Source organism: Muntiacus reevesi, chromosome 8, assembly GCF_963930625.1.
Source record: "Muntiacus reevesi chromosome 8, mMunRee1.1, whole genome shotgun sequence".
NCBI lineage: Eukaryota > Metazoa > Chordata > Mammalia > Artiodactyla > Cervidae > Muntiacus > Muntiacus reevesi.
Genome location: NC_089256.1, coordinates 61,880,225 through 61,894,303, shown reverse-complemented (window position 1 = coordinate 61,894,303; position 14,079 = coordinate 61,880,225). Strand labels below are relative to the sequence as shown.

The 14,079-nt window shown below is 41.7% G+C and overlaps 1 protein-coding gene across 2 annotated transcripts in view; it reads right to left on the bottom strand.

Moving 5' to 3' along the window:
• The window catches only part of MCCC1 (methylcrotonyl-CoA carboxylase subunit 1), a 59,670-nt gene extending 47,447 nt beyond the window's left edge, over positions 1–12,223 (bottom strand). Inside the window, exons 1-4 of one of the 2 annotated variants that reach the window (XM_065943125.1) lie at positions 12,027–12,223; positions 4,908–4,954; positions 4,143–4,279; positions 1,687–1,782 (exon numbers count right to left, since the gene is read on the bottom strand). In XM_065943125.1, coding sequence (XP_065799197.1) covers positions 1,687–1,782; positions 4,143–4,279; positions 4,908–4,954; positions 12,027–12,115 — 369 coding nt within the window. In that variant the 5' untranslated portion in view covers positions 12,116–12,223. The remainder of the gene's footprint in view (positions 1–1,686; positions 1,783–4,142; positions 4,280–4,907; positions 4,955–12,026) is intronic. The other variant, XM_065943126.1, reaches the window with a different exon arrangement.
• Between the last annotated feature and the right edge of the window lie 1,856 nt (positions 12,224–14,079).

The window sequence follows — 14,079 nt, the reverse complement described above, 5'->3', positions numbered from 1 at the left end:
GTGACTGCAGCCAAGAAGTTAAAAGATGCCTGCTTCTTAGAAGAAAAGTTATAACCAACTTAGACAGCATATTAAAAAGCAGAGACATTACTTTGCCAACAAAGGTCCATCTAATCAAAACTATGGTTTTTCCAGTGGTCATGTATGGATGTGAGAGTTGGACTATAAAGAAAGCTGAGCGCTAAAGAATTGATGCTTTGGACTGCAGTGTTGGAGAAGACTGTTGAGACTCCCTTGGACTGCAAGGAGATCCAACCAGTCCATCCTAAAGGAGATCGGTCCTGGGTGTTCATTGGAAGGACTGATGCTGAAACTGAAATTCCAATACTTTGGCCACCTGATGCAAAGAGCTGACTCATTTGAAAAGACCCTGATGCTGGGAAAGATTGAAAGCGGGAGAAGAGGACGAGAGAGGATGAGACGGTTGGATGCCATCACTGACTCGAGGGACATGAGCTTGAGTAAACTCTGGGAGTTGGTGATGGACAGGGAGGCCTGGCATGCTACAGTCCATGGGGTCGCAAAGAGTCAGACGTGACTGAACGACTGAACTGAACTTGTTTCATTATTTTCTGCCTCACCTACCAGAGTGTAGCTTTAGACACAGGGTATAAATTCTGTCAGACAGTGCTGCACTCATACTTAGAAGCTGGCACAAAGCAGGAGACCAAATAGTGCTTGCTGAGTGAATAAATGCATGAATGAGATGTCAAGGGGGAAAGAGTACTTTAGGCACATAGAACAATATAAGCAAATGCTCAGAGAAATAAGCATGATGTGTAAAGATGGAGAAAAGTTCACTGTAGCCATAATAAAGAACTGGTGATGAGAGGTTAAGTTTTGACAAATACTGGAAAAACTCTCAAATGCTAGGCCGAAGAGTTTGAACTTTATCTTGTAACCACTGGAGATTTACTCACTGGCAAATAGGATGAGACAAGGGGTAAGTTATTGAGAAAAAAATAAAAAGAGTAGGTGGTATTGATGAAACAAGTGTTTAAGAAACATGTCTATAGTAAAAGCAACTGCTAGCAGTGATCTGCCTAGCACAACTCATTGGATGGGCAGGGGATTTAGAAGCAGGGATATCAGATAAGAATCAGAAAATCCAGATAAAAGATTGTAAGGACTGGCTGTGTGATTAAAAAGAACAACTTCTGCAGACAATTCAAAGAAAGATTCAATGAAAGTTGGCTCCTGTTTTATTTTGAAGGATGAGCTAATAACAGTGAAGTTTTGAGCCTGAGATATTGAAAAACCAGGGAGCAGGGCCCTGGAATGAGACTGGGAGGTCAAGAGGGAAGAAGAATCCTTTTTTGATTCTACTTTTCCTTATAATTTAAAGCACCATCTATTTCTCCCAAAGAATCTGATGTTCCTAGGACCTGTCTTGGAAGACAGAGGATTTCTTGGAAGACAGAGGATCTCCCTCTTATATATGTAATTAAAACCTTCCTCTACCTGTTTCCCCAAAGATCTAGAGTGCACAGGATCCAGTAAGAAGGCAGAGTGGCTGATGAGTGAGAAGGGACACGTCTTGTTTACAATAACAACCCCATAATCAAATGTAAAAACATTAGGAATAGTTAAAAAGAGAGAATGAGTTCTATAAATAATAAGTAACTTTGTGTAAACTGTACAAAACTTATTCCTCTTGCAATGCAGATTTCTTTATGACTCTATTACCTGTGCGGCAGAGATCTTGGCCACTTCAATGATTTTTTCCATAGAAAGGTAGCTCTGCTGAGAGGGAGCGGGGCCAATGAGATAGGCTTCATCTGCCTGTGGAAGGAATATTACAGGCTTAACAGACCACACAGCTAGGAAACATGAGTACACTGCACGGAACTGCCGGCTGCCTAAGAACAACGCAACAACTGAGAAAGCAGCAGCAGATCATGTCTATGTTACAAAAATTAGCCAGTTTGGAATCTTTTCCATGAGATACCAAAACTTGGCTTTTTATGAATAAAACACACAGAGTGAAATTAAAAGTGCCCTGGATTAGGAAACAAGAGGCATTAGTCACAGCATTATTATTAGCAACAACAGTAACCTTAAATGTAGTTAAATGCCAAAAATGCAGTTTGAAAACAGACAAAATATACAACAGATGTATACAGCAAGAAATAAAATTACAAAGTTTTCTGAAGTTTATATAATTATTACAGTATGATAATACTCCTTCTATACATTTGTGAACTATTTTATACTGTCCCGTAAAACTGTCACATAATCATAGCATCTCTTGAAGCAGACCAGAAGTAACCCCTGAAAGTAATCCATTTCCACATTCCTATTTATTTGAACATATTTATATAACCATACAACAGTTTTAGTTTTTCTTTTTACACAAATAGGGTTAAACTCTAGAGTCATTGTCTGCAATTCCTTTTTTCATTAACAGAACATCTTTCCTTGCTAGTACACATGTCTACCTCATTTTCTGAAACAATTGCATAAAGTTCCACAGTAGCGAGGTACCTTAGTTCATTTAATCAGGTACCTCTTAACAGACATTTAAGCCATAATGGCAAATGGATGCCAGCAACATCTTGTACATGACTCTGGGGGCACATGTATGAGTGTATCTCTGGACGGAGATCTAGAGGAGTGTTTGCAGGGCTGGGTGAAAGATTTGACATTTTAATCACTCCTGGTTAATCACCCTTTGAAATGGTGTCATTAATATACATTTCTATCAGCAAATTAATTTCTAACCACATTAACCAACGCTGAATAGTATCCATCTTGCATAGGAGTAACATGAAAATCAGATTTTCAAGCTATCAATCTGGCTGAAGTGTAGAAAATATTGTGGGAGTGGGTCAAGAGTAGAAGTAGGCAAACCACATACAACGCTACAGCATCTGACCAGATGAAGACGACAGTGGTTCTGACTTAAGGTGCAGGTGGTAGAGGGCAGAGAGGAGTGGAAAGAAATGTTTGAGAAGCAGAATTAACACCAACTGGGGTTGTATGGATGGGGCAGGGGGAATGATGTAGACTGGGGATGAGGATGGGAGGTATTCAAACAACCCCTGAATCTCTGGCATTATTATTTTTATAAGCAATAGGACTGCAATCTACTGGGTTAAGGAAGTCTGTAAGAAAAGCAGCTTCAGTAGAGATGAAAGGTGATGAGTTCAATTTCAGACATACTGATTTGGTGCCCATCCAGGGGGAGCTGGACAGACACGTATCACATTGAAAAGGAAGGCTGGACTAGAAACTCACTTTTGGAAGTTTTTACCAACAGAGCTGATGATACGATCTAGAGTGAGAGTGCAGTGAGAAAAGGAGAAAGTGGAAGATTCCTGGTAGGAGACAGAAGGATTCCATAGCACAGGAAGACAACTGGCCATGGATGGGGAGAGGACAGATGCAGATGCAGTGAGTGGGTTTTGCGGCAGGAAGCTCAGTCCTGCATCCTCTGTGAACGGGGATCAGGTGATAACAGGTGGTAGAGGGAGACTCTGAGGCCAGAATGGAGCAAAATGGGTTCCAGATAGAATCTGAGGGGAAAGTAGCCAGAGAGCTGCATGGGCCTGCTGCGCAGCGTGGAAAGCCCAGGTGAAGCTGGTCACCAGGAATTTCTGTCAGTCTTTGGAGGCGTGCTGCAGCCAGAAAGAAGGCCAGTAGCTAAATTCATCCATGGTTGGGTTCTGTCTGGTGTTAATAGCTAATAACAATCAATAACAATCACAAACCTCAGGGGAGTAAGGTCCTTTCAGTTATAATTTATAGTTAAGTCAAGGCTCAGAAACATTAAGTGAATTGTCCAATATCCCTTGGCCAGTAAGTGGCAGTTGCGAAGTCTGACCTCGGTCCTTCTCCTGGTAAATCAAGGATCTGGATGTGCGCCACTGACAGTGGGATCTGTGGGTCAGCCGCATACTCTCAATCAACCGTTGATGAAACAGGACCTTGCCTGTAAGTCAACGGCACCGCTGACCACACAGTTTAGTTTCACTAGTGTCATGTTTGGTTCCCAAGATAAATTATTACTGAGCTGGTTGAACTTACCTACTTAGACACTGTGAACACTAGCAAATATAAACTGTCAACCAAGAAGTAAAATACTGACACAATAAACAAATAAGTCACTTACAAAATTTGACTTCTGGTTTTTAAAAACGTACCATGTCAACATGCATGGAATTCCTGTCGGCCTCACTATAAACAGCCACAGACTGTACACCCATTTTTTTGGCTGTCCGTATCACCCTGCAGGCAATTTCTCCTCTGTTTGCAATGAGGACCTTGGAAATGTTTTGTCCTGTTTAAAATACCATGAAAACCATATACAAATATTACTAGGGAATTAAGGAATGAGAATGCAAAATATAGTTGTCCCTCAGTATCTGTGTGGGACTGTTTAATTTCTTGGTGACCATGAGTACATAACCCCAGGCCTCCTAGAGCCTCAGGACTGATAATGTGACATCACCCTGTGGCATCACCCTGTTTCCTCACCATCAGCCAGTCAGAGACTTGAGCACAAGCTCATCACATATCCTAAGACCCATCTCCCTCATCTGACTTCTAAAGATGCTGTGCTGAAACTCTTCTGGGGAGCTTGGGGCTTTTTGAGGCATAAGCCCTGCAATAAACCTTTCTCTGCTCCAAACTTCAATGTTTTGGTTTATTTGGCCTCACTGTGGGGCACACAAAATTGGGCTAATGATTCAGCTAACAGAAACGCTAGCTCCAGGATTTGATCCAGGTTAGCTTCACTCCACAATGAGAGAAGCTCTTCATCACTCTGCTCCATTGCTTCTATTTCTCTGTACACAGGGGTGTGGGTTAAGTATATAAAAATATTCTATTATGCACACATTAATTAAACCTTTCCTTTTCTAACTTCACAATCTGAAACAAAGTCAAACAGAAGACACTGTCAGTACCTGTGGTTGTTGCATACTTCCTTGTTCTTTGCTTCCAAGCCCATCCCCTACAAAATGAATTCAAATGGAATTATAATTAAACAGGATACATAAGATCTGTCATTGCTTTTTCAGAAGAATCTCAATTTTTAAAAACCTGAAATCAAGTCCAGATAAGACCTTAGTTAAATCTAAAGCCTACAGCATGATTTAATAAGATTATTTGTAGGAAGAAAACAAATCTAGAAATCAAAAATTACAGTTCTTACTGATTCCCCTGACACTCCATGTCCTTGACCAGACCACCTAACCTGCTCTGCTCACTCCTGAGTCTGCCAAAAGCACCTGGAGTCAGAGACAATTAGAAAGCTAAGGTACTTCAAGATCATCCAGTTAAGCTTTTTTTCCAAACTCTTTTCACTAGAACCCAAAGTAAAAACTAGGTTCAACTTTACAATCCAATACACACACAGAAGTTTCAAGAAAGAAAAATTTCCCTATGTTTCAGTAGTTCCTGTTCTATTCCATTTTATTAAATAAAACATTGATCAAACTACAGTTGGAAAAATACTGATCTAATTCACTCCTCTGGTAAGACAGGTTTGTACAACTAAGCCCAGAGAAATAAAGGGAACGAGCTGAGCAAAGGCAGTAGAAAGAGTGCTGGTGACGCCAAGCAAGTCACTTACATCAGCGTTTCTCAATCTTTTTTTCATTACCCCCCCCCCAAAAAATAAATACTAAGGAAAAAGATTTTGTAGGAGGTGCTGAGCTTTGCAGAGCCACCAACAATAGTAATTAACATCCAAGATTTTTTCACTCTCTCAAGAAACAATTTCTATATAAATACGAAATGGAGAAGCAGGGAGCCTAATGATTTGTTAACCAGGGAGAAGTTCATTGATGTCTAAAACAACTTTAAGTTCTACGATACCTTATTGATACAGTAACTTAACATTGAAACTAACCAAGAACTGATAGAAAGCAGGCCAGACTCATACAATGCCTATTAGGTATCAGTTAAAAAGAATACACTGAAAAACCAACAAACTGCAGAAGTAATTCTACTTTCATCCTTTCTGTCCATATCTGGAAGATAAGGCAAAACTATGGTTTTAGAAAAGGCATCTTTTCTAAAACTAAAGAACTACCCATTTTATTTATTTACTTTTTTGGCCACACCACAAAGCACAGGGGATCTTCCCCAATCAGGAATAGAACCCATGCTCCCTGAAGCGGAAGCAGTCTTGTGACCACTGGACCACAAGGGAATATTTATGTATTTGGCTGTGCTGGGTCCTTGTTGCAGCATGTAGGATCTAGTTTCCCAACCAGGGATCCCAATTAGAGCCCCTGCATTGGGAGTAAAGATTCTTTTTTTTTTTCTTTTTTTCATTTATTTTTATTAGTTGGAGGCTAATTACTTTACAATATTGTAGTGGTTTTTGTCATACATTGACATGAATTAGCCATGGATTTACATGTGTTCCCCATATGGATCCCCCCTCCCACCTCCCTCTCCACCCGATTCCTCTGGGTCTTCCCAGTGCACCAGGCCCGAGCACTTGTCTCATGCATCCAGACTGGGCTGGTGATCTGCTTCACCCTAGATAATATACATGTTTCGATGCTGTTCTCTCGAAACATCCCACCCTCGCCTTCTCCCACAGAGTCCAAAATTCTTTTCTGGGAGTACAGATTCTTAACCACTGGACCACCAAGGAAATCCCAAGAACTAACCATTTTAGATCCTTTACAAAGCAGGCCATAAAAAAGCACAACATATATTAGATACCAAAGAATGTTCAAACTACTGCACAATTGCACTCATCTCACACGATAACAAAGTAATGCTCAAAATCCACCAAGCCAGGCTTCAACAGTATGTGAACTTAGAACTTCCAAATGTTCAAGTTGGATTTAGAAAAGGCAGGGGAACCAGAGATCAAATTGCCAACTCCGCTGAATCACTGAAAAAGCAAGAGAGTTCCAGAAAAACATCTACTTTGGCTTTACTGACATTGCCAAAGCCTTTGAACGTGTTCAGTTCAGTCACTCAGTCGTGTCCAGCTCTTTGCGACCCCACGGACTGAAGCATGCCAGGCCTCCCTGTCCATCACCAACTCCTGGAGTTTACTCAGACTCATGTCCATTGAGTCGGTGATGCCATCCAAACATCTCATCCTCTGTCGTCCCCTTCTCCTCCTGCCTTTACTCTTTCCTAGCATCAGGGTCTTTTCAAATCAGTCAGCTCTTTGCATCAGGTATTGGAGTTTCAGCTTCAACATCAGTCCTTCCAATGAACATTCAGGACTGATTTCTTTAGGATGGACTGGTTGGATCTCCTTGCAGTCCAAGGGACTCTCAAGAGTCTTCTCCAACACCCCAGTTCAAAAGAATCAATTCTTCGGCACTCAGCTTTCTTTATAGTCCAACTCTCACATCCATACATGACTACTGGAAAAACCATAGCCTTGACTAGATGGACTTTTGTTGGTAGAGTAATATCTTTGCTTTTTAATATGCTGTCTAGGTTGGTCATAACTTTCCTTCCACAGAATAAGTGTCTTTTTATTTCATGACTGCAATCACCATCTGCAGTGATTTTGGAGCCCCCCAAAATAAAGTCTGCCACTGTTTCCACTGTTTCTCCATCTATCTGCCATGAAGTGATAGGACCAGATGCCATGATCTTTGCTTTCTGAATGTTGAGCTTTAAGCCAACTATTTCACTCTCCTTTTTCACTTTCATCAAGAGGCTCTTTAGTTTTTCTTTACTTTCTGCCATAAGGGTAGTGTTATCTGCATATCTGAGGATATTGATATTTCTCCCAGCAATCTTGATTCCAGCTTGTGCTTCATTCAGCCCAGGGTTTCTCATGATGTACTCTGCATTTAAGTTAAATAAGCAGGGTGACAATATACAGCCTTGATGTACTCCTTTTCCTATTTGGAACTAGTGTGTTGTTCCATGTTCAGTTCTAACTGTTGCTTCCTGACCTGCATACAGATTTCTCAGGAGGCAGGTCAGGTGGTCTGGTATTCCCATCTCTTTCAGAATTTTCCACAGTTTATCATAATCCACACAGTCAAAGGCTTTGGTGTAGTCAATAAAGAAGATGTTTTTCTGGAACTGTCTTGCTTTTTCAATGATCCAGTGAATATTGGCAATCTGTTCTCTGGTTCCTCTGCCTTTTCTAAAACTAGTTTGAACATCTGGAAGTTCACGGTTCACGTACTGTTGAAGCCTGGCTTGGTGAATTTCGAGCATTACTTTGCTAGTCTGTGAGATGAGTACCAATTGTGCAGTAGTTTGAGCATTCTTTGGCATTGCCTTTCTTTGGGATTGAAATGAAAACTGACCTTTTCCAGTCCTGTGGCCACTGCTGAGTTTTCCAAATTTGTTGGCATATTGAGTGCAGCCCTTTCACAGCATCATCGTTCAGGATTTGAAAAAGCTCAACTGGAATTCCATCACCTCCACTAGCTTTGTTCGTAGTGATGCTTCCTAAGGCCCACCTGACTTTGCATTCCAGGATGTTTGGCTCTAGGCGAGTGATCACACCATCGTGATTATCTGGGTCATGAAGATCTTTTTTGTACAGTTTTTCTGTGTATTCTTGCCACTCATTCTTAATATCTTCTGCTTCTGTTAGGTCCATACCATTTCTGTCCTTTATTGAGTCCATCTTTGCATGAAATGTTTTCTTGGTAGCTCTAACTTTCTTGACGAGATCTCTAGTCTTTCCCATTCTATTTTTTTCCTCTATTTCTTTGCACTGATCACTGAGGAAGGCTTTCTTATCTCTCCTTCCTTTTCTTTGGAACATTGAATTCAAATGGGTATATCTTTCCTTTTCTCCTTTGGTTTTTGCTTCTCTTCTTTTCACATATGTTTGTTAGGCCTCCTCAGACAGCCATTTGGCCTTTTTGCATTTTTTTTCCTTGGGCATGGTCTTGCTTCCTGTCTCCTGTACAATGTCACAAACCTCCGTCCATAGTTCATCAGGCACTATCAGATCTAGTCCTTAAATCTAGAGAGTTGGACTATAAAGAAGGCTGAGCACTGAAGAATTGATGCTTTTGAACTGTGGTGTTGGAGAAGACTCTTGAGAGTCCCTTGGGCTGCAAGGAGATCAAACTAGTCAATACTGAAGGAAATCAGCCCTGAATATTCATTAGAAGGGCTGATGCTGATGAAACTCCAATACTTTGGCCATCTGATGCAAAGCACTGACTTGTTGGAAAGATCCTGATGCTGGGAAAGACTGAAGGCAGGAGAAGGGGATGACAGAGAATGAGATGGTTGGATGACATCACCAACTCAATGGACATGAGTTTGAGTAGGCTCTGAAAGTTGGTGATGGACAACGAAGCCTGGCATGCTGCAGTCCATGGGGTCACAGAGTCAGACACGAAAGCGTGACTGAACTGAACTGATATTAGATACTGTGTAACTCATATGTGTAGCATATACATATATCAATAGTATGTATAGAAATGTAATTGAATAGGACTAGCCTTTCACTGGGGCAGAGATGCAGGAGGTTAGATTGTTAGAGTGGACAACCAGAACTCATTGCCCTCTTATACACACTCAGTCAGAAGCTGACATCCATGAAGGGTTCCTGGGAAGACCCATAGCTTTGGCACTTGAGTTCCACAAGACGGTTTTCTCAGGATGTTACTGCTTTCCCACATCTTTCCAGTCACCTGACAGCTTTCTTCAGCTTCAGTGGTGAGGCCAGGATCAAAGTCTCTTCCTATCACAGTCTTCAGATAGGTTTACTGATAAGATTCAAGGCCTGTCCTGAACAAGTGTCTATAAAATTGCAATTTTTTAGTAAATCCAGCTAAAACTCTGAATCTGTTTTAAGGACATTGTTGAACTAAAGTTTTCTTCTGCCATTTTCCAGTGGAGACATTTTCCAGTGTAGATCCCACACACATCACTTAACTATAATCATCTATCCCAACAACATTCTGACTGGTCTACTCCACCATTTTTCACCATTTACAATTTAAAATGGCTTAAAAAAGTTAAGTTGCTTTCATGTGATTATTGTACCCTGATTCAAGAATTTCTACACTAGTTTATCCTCATTTAAAAAATTCTACCATTAGACTATATTTCTTTTCTGAGTTACTACAAAATCATGACATAAAAAGATATGTAAATGCACACTCATGGCTGATTCATGTGAATGTATGGCAAAAACCACCACAATATTATAAAGTAATTAGCCTCCAATTAAAAAAAAGAAAAAGATATGTAAAGAAGGACTTCCTTGGTGGTCCAGTGGCTAAGACTTGGTGCTCTCAATACAGGCCTGGGTTTGATCCCTGGTCAGGGAACTAGATTCTGCATGCTCCAACTAAAAGATTCTGCATGTTGCAACTAAGACCTGGCACAGCCAAGTAAATATTTTTTAAAAATGGAAATAAAATCTTTAAAAAATAACAAATAAATAAATCAGATCATGGCACCCCCTGCTCAACTCCTCCTCCAATTGTTTCCCAGTGTCACTTAAAAGGAAATTCCAATTCTTAAAAAAAAAAGAAAGAAAGAAAAGACATGTAAACACCCTATATACTGATAAGATTTTAGTTCTGTATGCCATTAACAACTCTAACATTTTCCAGGGTGACAACTATTTGAGAATAGTTCTATACCAAATAGGTAAAAATTTGAGAGGGAGAGGGAGGTGAAAGAAAATGAGTCTGTGTAATATCCTGAAGAGCCCTGGAAACTTAAAACATCAGGAGAAAGAGAAGAGCACTAACACTGATTTCACCATCATATTTTACTTTAGGGCTAGTCCTACACAATTAAATAACTGAAAATCTACATATATACAATAACTTTGGGACAATAAGAGAAAACAAAAAACTTGGGACTTAAATCATTGAGTCTGCAAAGGCTACATCTATGGATGGATTCATATGCATCAGATTCTATTTAAGAATAAACAAATAGTTCTAATTCTATTTACTCTATTTAAGCCTCTTTACATTAATGTTAATTCATTTAATAAGCATAGTCCAAGATACTAGTATTGTCTCTTCTAGGGATAGTATCATCACCTCCTCCTAGATAAAGAAATTGATGCACTGAAGTAGGTAACTTGCCCAAGATTACACACACCCAGTGAAGAGCAAAGCTCAGTCCCCTGCACTCTGACTGCATAGAGTCTGTCCCCTTAAGCTATACTATCTTTCCAGAATGATAAAGGAGGAGGAAGTAGAGGAGGTGGGAAGAGAAGGCAAAGGAAGTTAAAAGTCTGCTACCTGGAAACCTGGGGATATCTTCACTGCCAAAGTTATTGTCGTGGGTGCGTGCTAAGTTGCTTCAGTCGCATCCGACTCTGTGAGGCCCTATGGCCTGTAGCCCGCCAGGCTCCTCTGTCCATGGGATTCTCCAGGCAAGAATACTGGAGTGGGTTTCCAGTGCCCTCCTCCAGAGGATTCCGCATCCCGCCCCCACCCCCCTCAACGCCCCACAAGGATCAGGCATTGGCAGGCGGGTTCTTTACCATAAGCGCCAAAGCTTAAAATGGGAAACTCATCAGCAGTCAGGTTTGCTAGAATGAGTCATATTTGATACGTACAAAGCTGTTGACAAAACCTCTCAGCCCCCGGACGATAAGTTTGCTGTTTTTAACTTGATTTATCTCAGCGAAGGGCAAGAACTCCAAGAGCCCTTAGCATCTTGGCGCCATTTCTTATTAAGAGTCGGACACGACTGACCAACTAACATACACAGCTGCAGTGCAATCTAGGGCAAGTCGTTGGCTCCTTCGGCCTTCACCAGAAGCGGGATTATAACAAAGCTCGCCGCAGACTGAAAGCAGTGAAAGCACAGTGTGAATGGTTAGCAGCCGTACAAGCGTTTTTCTCGCCCCTGTGGCGAGGGGAGCATGGAGATAGCAAGCCCAGCTCCACCCCCTACAAAATTGGCAGAAGGGTGAAGGGTGGATGTGTGGAAGGGACACAGAAGGGAATCTCCCCGGGATGGGCTAGAATTTTTCTTCCTTCCTTCCTCCCCCTCGACCCTTGGTTCCTCTGCGCCTCTCACAGCGCGCACGAGTCCATTCACTTCCGGCCGCGACAATGATCCACCGCCCCTCCAGCCGCCGTTACCTCGGCGGCAGCAGTAAGCGCGGGACTCGCTGCCACCGGTGCCTCTCCGCCGCCACAAGCAGCACCGACACCGCAGATGCCGCCGCCATGTCCGGGCAGCGGCGTCGCTCTCTGACGCCTTAAGCTACGAGCTGCGGCCCCTTCACTACAAAAACTTGTCTCGGCTGCGCAGCTCTGTTGTCCTCCGGCGGCCACCGTACAAGTCAACGCCAAGCAATAGGCCGACCGACGTGTGGTGGGGGCGTCTCCACCAAAACCAATCAAACAACAGAGCAGGGCTTGGGGGCGGTGATTGGCCAGTCGGGTCTCCTGCCGCGGGGGTGTGGGAGGGTTCTCCGCCCTTTGCACCAGTTCGTGGAGGGATCCCTGCGTCCTCAGTTTCTCTGTAATCATAACGCTGCCCCTTCCCTTGGCCCTCGGCGTTCCTTGGTTCTGGAAGCCTCCTCCTGACCTTTATTACTAAAACCGCGAGGAAGCTATCGAGGCAGAGTCATGGAAAAAAAAATCAAATGGAGTGGAGAGCAAGATAAAATTCTCTAGTGGTCTCGAGAACGGTTAAAATAAATAAGACAATTAGCTAAAATTTAAAACAACCCGAGCTTTTAAAGAAGTGTTTTAATTGTTGAAAAGAGAAAGTCAGAACAGAAATAAAGACTATCTAGAAAATAAAAGTACTGAAAAGACTACATATAGAGGCTTATTTGAGATAGCTAAAATCCACGATTACAAGAAGATTATAGTGAAAGTAAGTCATCCTATTCAAGGGTTAAGAAAAAAATACATAAGCAGGGCAGAATAAAGTCATTAGTAAAGATTAAAAGAGAAATAAATGAATTTAAAAACTACTATCCAGGCCTCTGTGCAGGTCAGGAAGTAACAATTAGAAATGGACATGGAACAACAGACTGGTTCCAAATAGGAAAAGGAGTACATCAAGGCTGTATATTGTCACCCTGCTTATTTAACTTAAATGCAGAGTACATCGTGAGAAACGCTGGACTGGAGGAGGCACAAGCTGGAATCAAGATTGCCGGGAGAAATAGCAATAACCTCAGATTTGCAGATGACACCACACTTATGGCAGAGAGTGAAGAAGAACTAAAGAGCCTCTTGATGAAAGTGAAAGAGGAGAGTGAAAAGGTTGCCTTATGCTCAACATTCTGAAAACTAAGATCATGGCATCTGGTACCATCACTTCATGGCAAATAGAAGGGGAAACAGTGGAAACAGTGGCTGACTTTATTTTTGGGGCTCCAAAATCACTGCAGATGGTGATTGAAGTCATGAAATTAAAAGACACTTACTCCTTGGAAGAAAAGTTATGGCCAACCTAGACAGCGTATTAAAAAGCAGAGATGTTACTTTGTCAACAAAGGTCCATCTAGTCAAGGCTATGGTTTTTCCAGTAGTCATGTATGGATGTGAGAGTTGGACTATAAAGAAAGCTGAGCACTGAAGAATTGATGCTTTTGAACTGTGGTGTTGGAGAAGACTCTTGAGAGTCCCTTGAACTGCAAGGAGATCCACCCAGTCCATCCTAAAGGAGATCAGTCCTGGGTGTTCATTGGAAGGACAGATATTGAAGCTGATTGGTCACCTGATGTGAAGAGCTGACTCACTTGAAAAGACCCTGATGCTGAGAAACATTGAGGACAGGGGGAGAAGGGGATGACAGAAGATGAGATGGTTGTATGGCATCACCAACTCAGTGGACATGGGTTTGGGTAGACTCCGGGAGTTGGTGATGGGCAGGGAGGCCTGGTATGCTGTGGTTCATGGGGTCACAAAGAGTCGGACATGACTGAGTGACTGAACTGAACTGAACTATTGAGGTACTAAGTCCAGAAGTTCAAATAAATCAATAAAAACTGTTTACCAATTAGAAGTAAACGGGGAAACTGCACATGTGCTATGATTTTTTTTTTAAGTGAGGGAAAGGTGCATATATAGAAAAAAATTTGTAAGAGACTATTTTGCTGAATTTTTATCAAAGTTTGAAAACCTGGATGAACTGGATGATATTTAAGACAAGAAAATGAAATGTACCCAAACA